The sequence below is a fragment of the Bos mutus genome, chromosome 1 (assembly GCF_027580195.1).
Source record: "Bos mutus isolate GX-2022 chromosome 1, NWIPB_WYAK_1.1, whole genome shotgun sequence".
Classification (NCBI taxonomy): Eukaryota; Metazoa; Chordata; class Mammalia; order Artiodactyla; family Bovidae; genus Bos; species Bos mutus.
Genome location: NC_091617.1, coordinates 63042615 through 63057191, shown reverse-complemented (window position 1 = coordinate 63057191; position 14577 = coordinate 63042615). Strand labels below are relative to the sequence as shown.

At 38.8% G+C, this 14577-nt stretch overlaps 1 protein-coding gene across 1 annotated transcript; it reads right to left on the bottom strand.

Moving 5' to 3' along the window:
- Positions 1–6781: 6781 nt before the first annotated feature.
- TEX55 (testis expressed 55) lies at positions 6782–14322 on the bottom strand. Its single transcript, XM_070358395.1, has 4 exons — positions 13102–14322; positions 12133–12279; positions 9763–9825; positions 6782–6790 (listed from the first exon to the last, which is right to left on the bottom strand). The coding sequence occupies exons 1-4, from the start codon at positions 14320–14322 to the stop codon at positions 6782–6784; spliced, it is 1440 nt and encodes a 479-aa protein (XP_070214496.1).
- Between the last annotated feature and the right edge of the window lie 255 nt (positions 14323–14577).

The window sequence follows — 14577 nt, the reverse complement described above, 5'->3', positions numbered from 1 at the left end:
ATAATATATGTAATTAATATTTATAAGAAAGATGTCTAAAACATAAGGACAGAGAAAAGTTAAGAGTCATAAAGATGGAATATATATACCATTTAAACACTGAGTAAAATAAATCTGGTGTAGCTATAACAATATTGAAAAGAGTAGTTAGAGTTCATGTTATACTTCTTAATGATCAAAAATTCAATTTACCAGAAAAATATAAGAATCTAAATTTATAAGTACCTAATAACATAGCCTCAATTACATATATACAGCATAAATTGACAATAATATTGGAAAACTTGAATAACATGTTTAACAAACCTGATCCAATGGATATATTTAGACACTTCTCAATAACTGAAGAATAAATATTTTTTCAATCCCAATTAATTCATTCACAGCAATTAACTATATGCTGTATCATAAAGCAAGTAAATACATTTCAAAGACTTAAAATCTTGTTCTATGAGTAAAGTGCAATCAACTTTGAAATCAATAACCAAAGGGCAACAAGAAACCAAAATTAGGTATTAATATAACGCGACTGAGCAACTGATCTGATCTGATCTGATAAAAAATCTACTGTCCAAAAATCCATATGTTGCAGAATAAATCATAAAGAAAATTAGAAACTATTTTGAACTACATAAAGTAAAAATACCACACACTTATCTATGTGATAAAACCATAAGAGTATATATTATATATTAATAATATATAGTTTACTATATGAAGATCTGCTTCCTATATGCAAGAAGAAACACTAAAAAAATGAATTCTTCAAATAACACCTGTGTACTGTAGACAAAATACAAACCCCCATCCAAAAGAAAAAACCTGCAAACTGAAACAAAACATAAAGTCTAACAACTACATGAAGGTTCTGGACACTAAGCAAATACAGGTAGGTTTTGAAAAGGAGTCTAAACTTAGAGCAAGTGATCAACATGGAATGGATTCCTCAGTTTTCATAATTTTGACCCAATGACAATCATGACCCACAGACACAGCTGTGGCTGCACTAGAATACCTCAAACTGTGATAGAAAACCCATTGCTTTTCTGGAGGGAAAAATCACAGAAAGTGGCCTGGTCAAATGTCAGATGCTGAAGAGTGAGGGGGAATCCTCAAAGAGGGAAGGTCTGTGCATGAACTCTGCACACGCCTTAGGTTGCCTTCTGAATCATGCATTCGTAGGTCAGATTCAAACTAGCAGTAGCAAAAAGAAGTGACCACAGAAGGCAAGAGACAGTGCTCACAGTTCAAATCTAACCATGTTAACAGCCAGTTAAACAAAAACAAGCACATCATCACTTGTCAGAAGAATATGACAGAACACAGTCTGCACAGCACAATATTTATGATGTTCAAGATGCAATCGAAATTATCCTAGTTACAGAAAACCTAGAGAATGCAATTCATTTTAAATGGAAAAGACAACCTTTACTTCTTCCTTTCTGATTTGGAAGGCGTTTACTTTTTTTATTTAAAGTAGTTATTTATGCCTAATTGCTCTGGCTAGGACTTCTAGTGCAAGGAGCACATAGAGAGTAAATATACCATTCCCTACTTTTGCATATATTTGAAATGCTCAATAGTTGAAGAAAATTTACAGACAAACAGCATAAAAATAACATCCAGAACATATTGTGTTCCTTGAAGAAGAAGAAAGTGGGTAAGGGGGGAGAGATAGAAACAGTATTTGAAAAAATGCTGGCTGCAAAAAATTTCAAAATAGATGAAAAGCATTAAAACCCAAAGGTCTGGAACTCCTATTTCCTCTAAGACCAGATTTCCCTCTTGTTCAAAACAACTTAAAAATTGAACAACATATAAGAAACAATGGTTTTCAAGATGTTCGCAACAAAGGACAGTGCTCTGTGAGAGTCAGGAAAGAAATGAAGTGAGCCTTATGAGTGCTCTATCTTATTGTCTTCAGAAAGCTTCCTGGCCTCATGGCCAGGAAAGTGAACCCAAGAAGACCTCGGCAGACCCCTAAGTTGTGCAGATGGAGCTGAGATCCTGAAGAAAGCATGGTAGCTATAGTTCACAGGATAGAGTGCCAGAGAGGAGAGAACTGCACAGAAAGAACTCTGGAATCTGCAGAAGTTCCCCTTGAAATAATCCCCTGAGTGTGGATCAGTACATGTGTGTGAGGAAACTCCCTGAGGCCATGGACAGAACCAAGCCAAGGATATTGCCTATTATCACCAACTGGAAAACCTAGCGTGATTCATGGGGCACTGGGTAGAGTACTCACAAGGGTCTTGCCTCAGGAGTAGGGAATACTTAGTCCAAGATGAACACTGTTCTGCCTCACTCAAAAAAATATCTTGAAAGCAAAGCTGGAAAGGATCAGATTGTTTCCAACTAAATCAGCTGGGTCGCCAAATAAAGTCCAAGAATATTTACATGAATGCCAAAAAAAAAAAAAATCCAGTACCTACTAAGGTAACATTTATAATATATTGCACCAGTCAAAAATTACCAGGCACGAAAGTGACAATGTGAAAGTGTTAGTTGCTCAGTCATGTCTGACTCTTTATGACCCCAATGACTATAGCCTACCAGGCTTCTCTGTCCATGGGATTTTCCAGGCAAGAAAACTGGAGTGGGTTGCCATTCCCTTTTCCAGGCAATCTTTCCAACCCAGGGATCAAACCTGGGTCTCCTGCATTGAGGCAGATTTTTTACCATCTGAGACTCAAGGACACCTACTTATAGCAATGTTATATGTCAATTATATCTCAATAAAAAAATTACCAGGCATAAAAACAAGCAGCAAAACCAATTATTATAACTATACTCTCTATGTTAAAAAAGTTAAGACATTGACACTATAGAAAAGATAAAAACTAAATTGGGGATGAAAAGTGTACTGTAGATACTACACAACAAAAGATCAATACCCTTGAAGACAGCAATAGAAAATTGATATATGGAAAGGGAAAAAAAGAGTTAAAAAACATTAACAGAATTAGGAAATTGTGAGACAACTTCAACTGCCCCCATATATATGTAATTGGAGCTCCTAGAGGACAGGGATGGGATAGATAAGTGTTTGAAGAAACAGTGGCTGCCAAATTTCCAAATATGCTGAAAACCATAAGCCCATAAGTTCTTAGTTCAAAGCACCACAGCATAAGAAACACGAAGAAAACTACAACAATACCACTTTAAGTGGGAGTGTAAACTTGTCTGAGTACTTTGGAAAATTTTTGTCAGCCATCTGTTAAAGCTGAACTACTGTCAATAACCTACCGCTACTGCTAAGTCACTTCAGTCGTGTCCGACTCTGTGTGACCCCATAGACAGCAGCCCACCAGGCTCCCCTGTCCCTGGGATTCTCCAGGCAAGAACACCAGAGTGGGTTGCCATTTCCTTCTCCAATGCATCAAAGTGAAAAGTGAAAGTGAAGTCACTCAGTCCTGTCATCAATAACCTATGATTTAGCAATTACACTTCTAGGTCTGAACCCAATAGAAATTCGTGCACATGTGCACCAAGAGACAAATACGTGAATGTTCACCACAGCATTACTCATAACGACCAAAAAAAAAAAAAAAAGGAAACAATTAAACGTCTAATTCAGAATACAGAATACAAAAACGAAAAGGAATGAATAATATGCACAAGATGAAAGAATCCCAGAAATATAAGTTCAGTTCAGTCTCTCAGTCATGTCTGACTCTTTGTGACCCCATGGACTATGCCAGGCCTCCCTGTCCATTACCAATCACCGGAGTTTACTCAAACTCATGTCCATTGAGTCAGTGATGTCATCCAACCATCTTATCCTCTGTCATCCCCTTCTCCTCCCGTCTTCAATCTTTCCCAGCATCAGATGAATCTGCTCTTTGCATCAGGTGTCCAAAGTATTGGAATTTCAGCTTCAGCATCAGTCTTTCCAGTGAATATTCAGGACTGATTACCTTTAAGATTGACTGGTTGGATCTCCTTGCACTCCAAGGGACTCTCAAGAGTCTTCTCCGACACCACAGTTCAGAAGCATCAATTCTTTGGCACTCAGCTTTCTTTATAGTAAAACTCTCACATCCATATGTGACTACTGGAAAAGCCATTGCTTTGACTAGATGGACCTTTGTTGGGAAAGTAATGTCTCTGCTTTTTAATATGCTGTCTAGGTTGGTCATAACTTTCCTTCCAAGGAGTAAGGTCTTTTAATTTCATGGCTGCAGTCACCATTTGCAGTGATTTGGGAGCCCTCCCAAATAAAGTCAGCACTGTTTCCACTGTTTCCCCATCTATTTGCCATGAAGTCATGGGACCAGATGCCATGATCTTAGTTTTCTGAATGTTGAGTTTTAAGCCAACTTTTTTACTCTCCTCTTTCACTTTCATCAAGAGGCTCTTTAGTTCTTCTTCACTTTCTGCCATAAGGGTAGTGTCATCTGCATATCTGAGGTTATTGATATTTCTCCCAGCAATCTTATTCCAGCTTGTGCTTCATCCAGCCCAGAGTTTCTCATGATGTACTCTGCATGTAAGTTAAACAAGCAGGGTGACAACATACAGCCTTGACGTACTCTTTTCCCAATTTGGAACCAGTCTGTTGTTCCATGTCCAGTTCTAACTGTTGCTTCCTGACCTGCATACAGATTTCTCAAGAGGCAGGTCAGGTGGTCTGGTATTCCCATCTCTTTCAGGATTTTCCATAGTTTGTCATGATCCACACAGTCAAAGGCTTTGGCATAGTCAATAAAGCAGAAATAGATGTTTTTCTGGAACTCTTTCACTTTTTTGATGATCCAATGGATGTTGGCAATTTGATCTCTGGCTCCTCTGCCTTTTCTAAATCCAGCTTGAACATCTGGAAGTTCACAGTTCATGTACTGTTGAAGCCTGGCTTGGAGAATTTTGAGCATTACTTTGCTAGCATGGGAGATGAGTGCAATTGTGCAGTAGTTTGAGCATTCTTTGGCATTGCCTTTCTTTCAGATTGGAATGAAAACTGACCTTTTCCAGTCTGGCGGCCACCAGTAAATTTTCCAAATTTGCTGGTATATTGGGTGCAGCACTTTCACAGCATCATCTTTTAGGATTTGAAATAGCTTAGCTGGAATTCCGTCACCTCCACTAGGTTTGTTCGTAGTGATGTTTCCTAAGGCCCACTTGACTTCATATTCCAGGATGAGTGGCTCTAGGTGAGAGATCACACCATCTCTCTCTAGGTGAGAAATCACACCATCATGATTATCTGGGTCGTGAAGATATTTTTTGTACAGTTCTTCTGTGTCTTCTTGCCACCTCTTCTTAATATCTTCTGCTTCTGTTTGGTCCATACCATTTCTGTCCTTTATTGAGCCCATCTTTGCATGAAAATTTCCCTTGGTATCTCTAATTTTCTTGAAGAGATCTCTAGTCTTTCCCATTCTATTGTTTTCCTCTATTTCTTTGCACTGACCACTAAGGAAGTCTTTCTTATCGCTCCTTGTTATTCTTTGGAACTCTGCATTCAAATGGGTATGTCTTTCCTTTTCTCCTTTGCCTTTTGCTTCTCTTCTTTTCATAGCTATTTGTAAGGCCTCCTCAGACAACCATTTTGCCTTTTTGCATTTCTTTTTCTTGGGGATAATCTTGATCATTGCCTCCTGTACAACATCACAAACCTCTGTCCATAGTTCTTCTGGCACTCTATCAGATCTAATCCCTTGAATCTCTTTGTCACTTCCACTGTATAATCATAAGGGATTTGATTTATGTCATACCTGAATGGTCTAGTGGTTTTCCCTACTTTCTTTAAGTCTGAATTTGCCAATAAGGAGTTCATGATCTGAGCCACAGTCAGCTCCCTCAGTCAGCTCAAAAGAAGCTGGCCTGCAAATAGTATCATTATCAGGTTCCATTTATATAAAATCCATAGAGTCAAGCTAATCTAGAAGTTGGAATAGTGGTTATTTTCTGGAAAAGAAAGTGTAGTGATTGGAAAATGGTCACCATGTGGGATTCTGAGGAGATGAGAACTTTCAGTCTTTTGACCTGAGTGGTGATTTCCTGGCTCTGTTGAAGTAGTGACAGACAAGTTGTGCAGATTTGATCCGTGTAATTTTCTGTATGTATGCTTGAAAAGTTTTAAAAATGAAAATATATTTTCCCATATTACCAGGAAAAGGAAGAAAAATCATATGATCATCTCAATAGATATAGAAAAATAATTTGATAAAATTTAATAATTCATGGCAAAACTTCTCAGAAAACAGACTATAAAGGGAACTGCCCTAATATTATTAGTAGCATTTATAAAGCACAATAAACACTATAATTAATGGTTAAATAAGCATTTTTTTTTCTCTTAAGGTTGAGTGCCAGCAAGGTAAACCACTTGTAGCTACTTCTATTCAACATTAATTCTGCGGGATATTCCTAATCAGTGTTCTTTATCAGTCAGGATTCCAACAGGAAACCGTACTTTCAAAACAGAAAAATTCAAAGAGGTTTATTCAAAAAAAGTACTGCTTTTAAAGAAGTAGGCATTAGGTAGTCACAGGAGATAATGCAATAATCCAAAGCTAGGAAACACTGAACTTTGAGACTGAAAGTCAAGAGGAGGGAACATTACTCTAATTCAGGAGAAAAGAGCTGTATAAAGTAAGATGCTTTAAGAGAATCAATGACTTCCAGAAAACTCAGGACAGATAGATCATGGAGAAAAGGACAGGGGAATAAATCTGATCTCATCCTCTTTCCTCTTTCCCATCTTTCTCCAGGGTTTCCTGCTGGCTTAACCCACTGTGAATCAAAAGGAATGAGAGCCTATTGATCTAGTCCATGCAGATTAGCTTCTCTGCAGCATAAAGAAGAGATGAAGGTAGATCTGAGGGGGTTATAAGACATGCAGTAAGACAGAAAGAAAGAAAAGGATAGGGATTGGAAAGGTTAAATATGATATGATTGTATATGCTGGAATACCCAAAATATCTACAAGTGCTTGATTAGAAATATTGAGTTTAACTAGGTTGCTGCAAATAAGATCAACAAAAATTAGTTACACATCTATATGTCAGAAATTAGAACCTGAAGTTTTAAAGGTTTCTATTTATAACAGCATCAAAATTATAAAATACCTATGAATAAATCCATCAAAAGATATGTAAAATCTTTATGCAAATAATAATGATACTGGAAGAAATTAAAGACCTAGATAAATGGAGAGGATAAAGCTTATTGTTCAAGCTGGTATTCAATACTTCTCCCCAAATTGATCAACAGAGCCAAAGCAATCTCCCCACAAAATCCCATCAGTGTGTGCTAGTGTGTGTGCGCGCGTGTGTGTGTGTGTGTGTAACTTGACAAATAATTCTAAATGCTGAAAAGGAAATGCACACACCTAAGAACAACCAAGATACTTTAAAAGAAGAATAAGATGGGAGGACCTGCTCTGGTAGATATTAAGACTTATTATGGGGCATTCTAACTAAGAGATTCTTGTAGTGGAGCAAGGATCAACAAATATACTACAGGAGTCAAATAAAAAAACAGCGTGGAAAGTACTGTCTTTTCCTATAAGGTGCTTGGTCAATTGGATGTCTGCTTGAAAGAAAATAAAGCTTGACCTCACTTCACATCCTACACAAAATCAATGTGAAAAGCAAAACAAAACAAAACCTATAAAAAAGATGGGTTTGTATTATCTTCTACAAGATAATACAGGGACTAAGGTGAGGAGCTTGGGCTAAGGAGACACTTATAATATAGGATACCAGAAGTAATAAAATAAATTTGAATATATAAAAATTAAAAATTCCTGTTCATCAAAAGATATCTTTAAGAGATAAAACAGGAAGGCAAAGAGTCGAAGAAGATACATGTAACAAATACATCAACAAAGAGTTCACAACCAGAACATATAGAAAACTGTTACAAATGACTTAAAAATACAATATAATAGAAAAGAAATATTTCCAAATGGCCAATAAACAAATGAAAAAGTATGCAACTGCTTTAGTACTCAGGATAAATAAGTTTAACCTGAAATGATTTATTACTGTTCATCCATTAAAAAGGCTAATGCTGAAAAGATTGGTAATATTGTTGGGTGTAAGTGGTAAGGATGTAAGACAACCAAAACTCTAATGCACACTGCTAGTGGGAGTGTAAATTGGTGAAATTTCCTTGGAAGATCATTTGATGTAATCTATTAGAGCTGAGCTACACATACTTTAGAAGCCAGCATTCTCTCTTGTGGGTATGTATCCAAGAGATATGTGTATTTATGTGTACCAAGAGACATGCGCATGAAAGTTCCTAGGAAAAAGCTTTGTAATAGGTTATCCTGAAGGTCCATATCTATCACAGAATGAATAAATTGTGGCATTTCAAATGAGGAAAGCTATATAGCAATGAAAATAGATGAACTACAGCCATACACAATAGCATGGATTAATTTCACAGACATAGTTCTGAGTAAAAGAGTGAACAAATGAATCTCTACTACATGGTTCCCTTTTTATAAAGTTTAAAAGGTTGACAAGTCTACACGGATACAGAGAACAAACTAGTGGTTACCAGTGTGGGGGCAGGGGACAAATAATTGGGTGTAAGACAGGCTCAAGCATGTATTGTACAACATGGGGAACATAGACAATATTTTGTAATAACTGTAAATGGAAAGTAAGCTTTAAAAATTGCATAAAAATTTAAAACTAAAAATATTTTTAAGTCTAAAAAATAAAGCAGTTTGGTTCTAGAAGTCATGTTCTCAACTACTAAATAAAATAAAAATTTCAAAAATCTGACAAGTCTAAACAAAAGTGTTTTATGATTCATGTTTCATGGCAAAATTAAAAAGAAAAGTGAGAATGTCATTACCATAAAAGTCAGAATAATAGTCCCTTTGTGGGAAGTGATAACCTTGAGGAAACCGAAGGGGACTTCTCAGATGCTGACAATGTTTATTTATTTATTTTTTAATTAAAATAGAGTTTATTAGCTTTTCTTTTAATATAAACATGAGGAAGAAAAACCACATAAGTTGTAGCATTCTTTTCAAAATAAAACTGCAATCAATACTTGAATCTCCAAGCTCCATAAACAATATTTTTTGAGGTGGTAGATTGTAATATTTTTATATCCATTATTTATCATTTATGTCTCTGTCCTTTAAAAATGATGGAACCTGTGGTACTCAATATAATATGAAGCCTTGCTATAAAGAGAGAAAGTATTTCTGGCCGAGAAATGCTTTGTTTACAGGCAAAATTCCTAGGATTACATTTGAGAAGGTAGGAGGAGAAAGATTTTACATAGTTGAGAACACTTTTTTTTTTTAATGTTTCAAGGTTAGGTGACATCATTACCAATTTCCTAGAAGACTGACTGCTGGACCTCCCTGTCTTTTAATGGGCTTCCCGGTGGCTAAGTGGTACCCTGTGTTAAAAAGCCTGAGGTAAGGGTTCTTAAGATTTATCTTTCCTCAAATAACAGAACACACCTGCAGCCAGGTCAACACACAGGATAGAAAAGCTGTTTCATATCACTTACTTTCCTATTCCTGCTGCTGCTGCTAAGTTGCTTCAGTCGTGTCCGACTCTGTGCGACCCCATAGACGGCAGCCCACCAGGCTCCCCTGTCCCTGGGATTCTCCAGGCAAGAACACTGGAGTGGGCTGCCGTTTCCTTCTCCCTGACAACATTTAGTTTTTTTTTTTTTAACCTGAATGGCAGTTACAGATATGCTCTCTTCATGGTCATTGACTGAGTTGCACACGTTTTGTACACTTGTATGTGTGCTATATTTTATAATAAAAAAATTCCATACCTGGCACAGCATAAAATTCAGGGGATCCTCTGGCTTTTCATAGACTAAGTTTTCAGTGATCTGCTGAGAGACAGAAAGATATTACATTATGGTTCTGAACTAAACTTATGTGGTCAGGTTATACTTCCTTATTACTGATATGTTTAGGTAAATTAAGGTAAAATGTGGGTGAATAAATAGCAGTGGATATCTTTCTAGTTTCTAAGTTCCACCTCATGTGAAGAGTTGACTCACTGGAAAAGACTCTGATGTTAGGAGGGATTGGGGGCAGGAGGAGAAGGGGATGACAGAGGATGAGACAGCTGGATGGCATCACCGACTCAATGGACGTGAATCTGAGTGAACTCCGGAAGTTGGTGATAGACAGAGAGGCCTGGCGTGCTGCAATTCATGGGGTCGAAAAGAATTGGACACGACTGAGTGACTGAACTGAACTGAACTGAAGATCAAAGAGGTAGTGAGAAGGTTTTGGAGGAAGTTTTTATTTTGAGAATTTTGATTTTGCCAGGCTGAGAAATCAATAAATAATTTACTTCAAAGAACAGTCAAAGAAACTTTTTCAAGTAAAAATTTTAAAACACTATGATTTTTACAAGAAACTTCCTAAGGCATTTGATTCTAAAAGTTTAAAATGATGTTCTGTGTTTGTAATAATAAATGAGAAAGCATATCAAAGACTTCAGAGACTCACTTTCATATGTTTTGTTGCTGTTGAATAACAAAAATTATTAATAAAGTAAACAGAATTCTCATTTGCAGGGAATAACAATAGGGCAAATTTCTGGTATAAAGTATTCTGATCTGTTTAATGCATGCATGCTCATTAATCATTTTACATATATTTCTACTGAACACATTTATAACTAGCTTTTCTTATAACAATGTTCAATGCATAAACACTGTTTTTTCTTGACAGATGAAGAAAATTGCTTACAGAATGATTAAAATTCTACTTTCTAGGGCTTCTGTCCTTCAGTTTAACAATTAGTAGTTCTTTGTTAAAGCCAGAAAGCCCAGCAGTTAGCATTCTCCCACAAAAGGACATTTTAAAGAAAGAAAGGGCATAGAATAACATTAATAAAGTAAATATCACTTATCCCTGTTATAAGAGGACACTGAGATTCACAGAAATTAGGTAATCTCTTCCAAATTACAAAGAGGAGAAGGAGCAAATTGAGCTTGGAGACTTGGGCTAATAGATTATAAAATTTGTGCACTTTCCTCTACATCCTACTTCTTTAAACTTAAATACTTCCAGCTTAAATGTTTTCATTTGAGGTGGGCCATTCAGTGCCTGATGAACTATGGAATGAGGTTCGTGACATTGTACAGGAGACAGGGATCAAGACCATTCCCATAGAAAAGAAATGCAAAAAAGCAAAATGGCTGTCTGGGGAGGCCTTACAAGTAGCTGTGAAAAGAAGAGAAGCGAAAAGCAAAGGAGAAAAGGAAAGATATAAACATCTGAATGCATAGGTCCAAAGAATAGCAAGAAGAGATAAGAAAGCCTTCTTCAGCGATCAATGCAAAGAAATAGAGGAAAACAACAGAATGGAAAAGACTAGAGATCTCTTCAAGAAAAACAGAGATACCACGGGAACATTTCATGCAAAAATGGGCTCGATAAAGGACAGAAATGGTATGGACCTAACAGAAGCAGACGATATTAAGAAGAGATGGCAAGAATACACAGAAGAACTATACAAAAAAGATCTTCACGACCCAGATAATCATGATGGTGTGGATCACTGACCTAGAGCCAGACATCCTGGAATGTGAAGTCAAGTGGGCCTTAGAAAGCATCACTACGAACAAAGCTAGTGGAGGTGATAGAATTCCAGTTGAGCTCTTTCAAATCCTGAAAGATGATGCTGTGAAAGTGCTGCACTCAATATGTCAGCAAATTTGGAAAATTCAGCAGTGGCCACAGGACTGGAAAAGGTCAGTTTTCATTCCAATCCCAAAGAAAGGCAATGCCAAAGAATGCTCAAACTACCACACAATTGCACTCATCTCACACGCTAGTAAAGTAATGCTCAAAATTCTCCAAGCCAGGCTTCAGCAATATGTGAACCGTGAACTTCCTGATGTTCAAGCTGGTTTTAGAAAAGGCAGAGGAACCAGAGATCAAATTGCCAACATCCGCTGGATCATGGAAAAAGCAAGAGAGTTCCAGAAAAACATCTCTTACTGCTTTATTGACTATGCCAAAGCCTTTGACTGTGTGGATCACAATAAACTGTGGAAAATTCTGAAACAGATGGGAATACCAGAACACCTGATCTGCCTTTTAAGAGCCAGGTCAGTGTTTGTCTTTTATATTATAATTACTTTAAAACTCACATTTTAAAAAGAGATTGAGAGGTTTACCTGGAATATTTGCAGAATGTGGTGTTTCTCCATGTATCGAAGTGAAACTTGATAAGGATCTTCATATACTATAGGAGGGAATCGCCTCTTATAAGGTTGACTGTATGCATCAGAAATCCTTCTTTCCTGGTATGATGAAAAATCATCCTAAAATGGAAATATCCCCCAAGAAAGTCTTTAATGAATAGAAAATTCCCAGGAAGTTTTGTTACTGTTGATGTTATCAGTGGAATTTGGTATTGACAGGATCTGAACTCTACAAACTATAGACCTTGTGAGAGATCTGGCTGATCCTCCAGGCAATGTAATGTACCTCAGGTCTTGAGAGATGCCTTAGACATAGCCAGTCTACTTTTCCCTTCACAGAGATATCCAATGGACTCCAAATTCCTTTCCTGTGGCAGAAGCTCAGAGAGGGGACGGAGAAGGCAATGGCACCCCACTCCAGTACTCTTGCCTGGAAAATCCCATGGATGGAGGAGCCTGGTAGACTGCAGTCCATGGGGTTGCGAAGAGTTGGACACGACTGAGCGATTTGACTTTCACTTTTCACTTTCATGCATTGGAGAAGGAAATGGCAACCCACTCCAGTGTTCTTGCCTGGAGAATCCCAGGGACGGGGGGAGCCTGGTTGGCTGCCGTCTATGGGGTCGCACAGAGTCGGACACGACTGAAGCGACTTAGCAGCAGCAGCAGCAGAGAGGGGAAATGAATTAGTTTCCCAGGGTTAGCAGCAGAACCAGGACTTGAAACCCAGGATTCCTGCATCCTAGTTCATTGATCCTGCCTGAATGGTCTACTTCGGGTAGCTGAGAAGGCAACCCATCTCGTTATCTCCCACCCTACTCCTACCTTCCTGAATCCTATGGGTTACACATAGCACAGCATGTGCCCTCTGCCCGCATTCTCCCAGAACCCTGGCTTGATCTCCAACCTCCCAGGTGGGTATCAAATGTCCTTATAACCTACAGGCTCGACTTCCATGGGTTGAGGTTTTTCTCGACTGATGATATAGTCCAGTTTAGATGAAATGGAGGGAAACTTTTCAGAGTAGGCCTGTTCTTTTGTTTGGAAAGTACTGTTATCAAATGGCATGAAGACTCGCAGGTCAGCTACACTTTCAGTGTCACTTTCAATGGAAGTATTAGATACGCTGGCATCTGTCTGGCTAGGCTCAAATTTGCAGGGTTGCACTTTGAAGTCATCCTCTTCCTCTTCCTTGCCATAGCCAAGCTGTCTGAATACTTCGTCATTAGACTGTTCTCTGTAGTCAAACAGGTTGTCTTCTGTGTAATCATCCTCTTCATCCAATAAGTCATCAGTCTGGTCAGATTCACCACCAGCCTTGTCAGAGTCAGTCTCAGGGTGTTCAGCTGGTTTAGTAGTCTGGTCATGCACTTTGAGGTGAGTCTTTGAAGCTCTTTTGTGGTCAACTTGGTCAGATGATCTCTGATCAATTCGTTCATAAGTTTTTTTCTCAATCAGGCCGGACAATCTACTTTCGATCTGTTGAGCCGTTCTTTGGTCACCTGGTCGGGGCATTCTGTGATCACTCCGCCCATGGGCTCTTTGTAAAGATGGCACAGATGGCTTTTGGTCAAACTGTTCAGAAGCTATTCTCTCAGCTAGGCTGGACGTTCTCTGTTCAGTTTGCTCATAAGTACCTTGTTCAGGCAGAGCAGACATCTGGTTGTCAGTCTGTTCAGACCTGACACCATCAGCTTGGCTAGATGCCTTGCTGTCCATCTCTTCTGACATCCTCTGATCAGCCTGGTCAGATGTTCTACCACTGGCAAAATTATCATGGTCAGATGCTCTGAGGTCAGCCTGATCAGATGTTCTTTCTCCCATGTGTTCATCTACTTTGTGGTCAGCTCGATTAACTATGTTGGGTTCAGCCAGGCCAGACACCATTTGGGCAGTCTGGTCAGCTGCTCTGTCATCAGTCCAGTCATCTGCCTCCACTTCATACTGGTTCTGCCTGCTGTCTTCCTGGCCATCTGTATGTCTGTCATCTGGGGTCTTGGCTGGTCTTTGGATTTCCGAGGATTCGGTGGGAGCTTCTTCTGGAGGCTTTTCCATTTTCTGCCTGGTACCCGACTGGTCTAGATTGCCAGACTCTGTGGGTGGGGCCGGACCTGGGTCGTCTAGGCAACCATCAGAGCGTATGTGAGTGATAACAATGGCCATGGGCTTTATTCCGGGCCTCCGCGCTGGTTCTTCCAGGCATGCTGGCGAATGCTAGTGAGTGTCAGGCAGTGAGCGGGACTTCCTGCGGCTGCCTGGGGACCAGCTGCTTCTGGGTGCTCAGCGTGGATGCGAGCTCAAGATGCGAGCTTAGCTCACCTTCTCCCAAGAAGAGGGGATGACTACAGGCTGGTGTCGCCACCACCCCGTGAGCAGGCCTCAGGGCTCTGTGAAATGGTGCCTTAGAGCGCTCCCCTC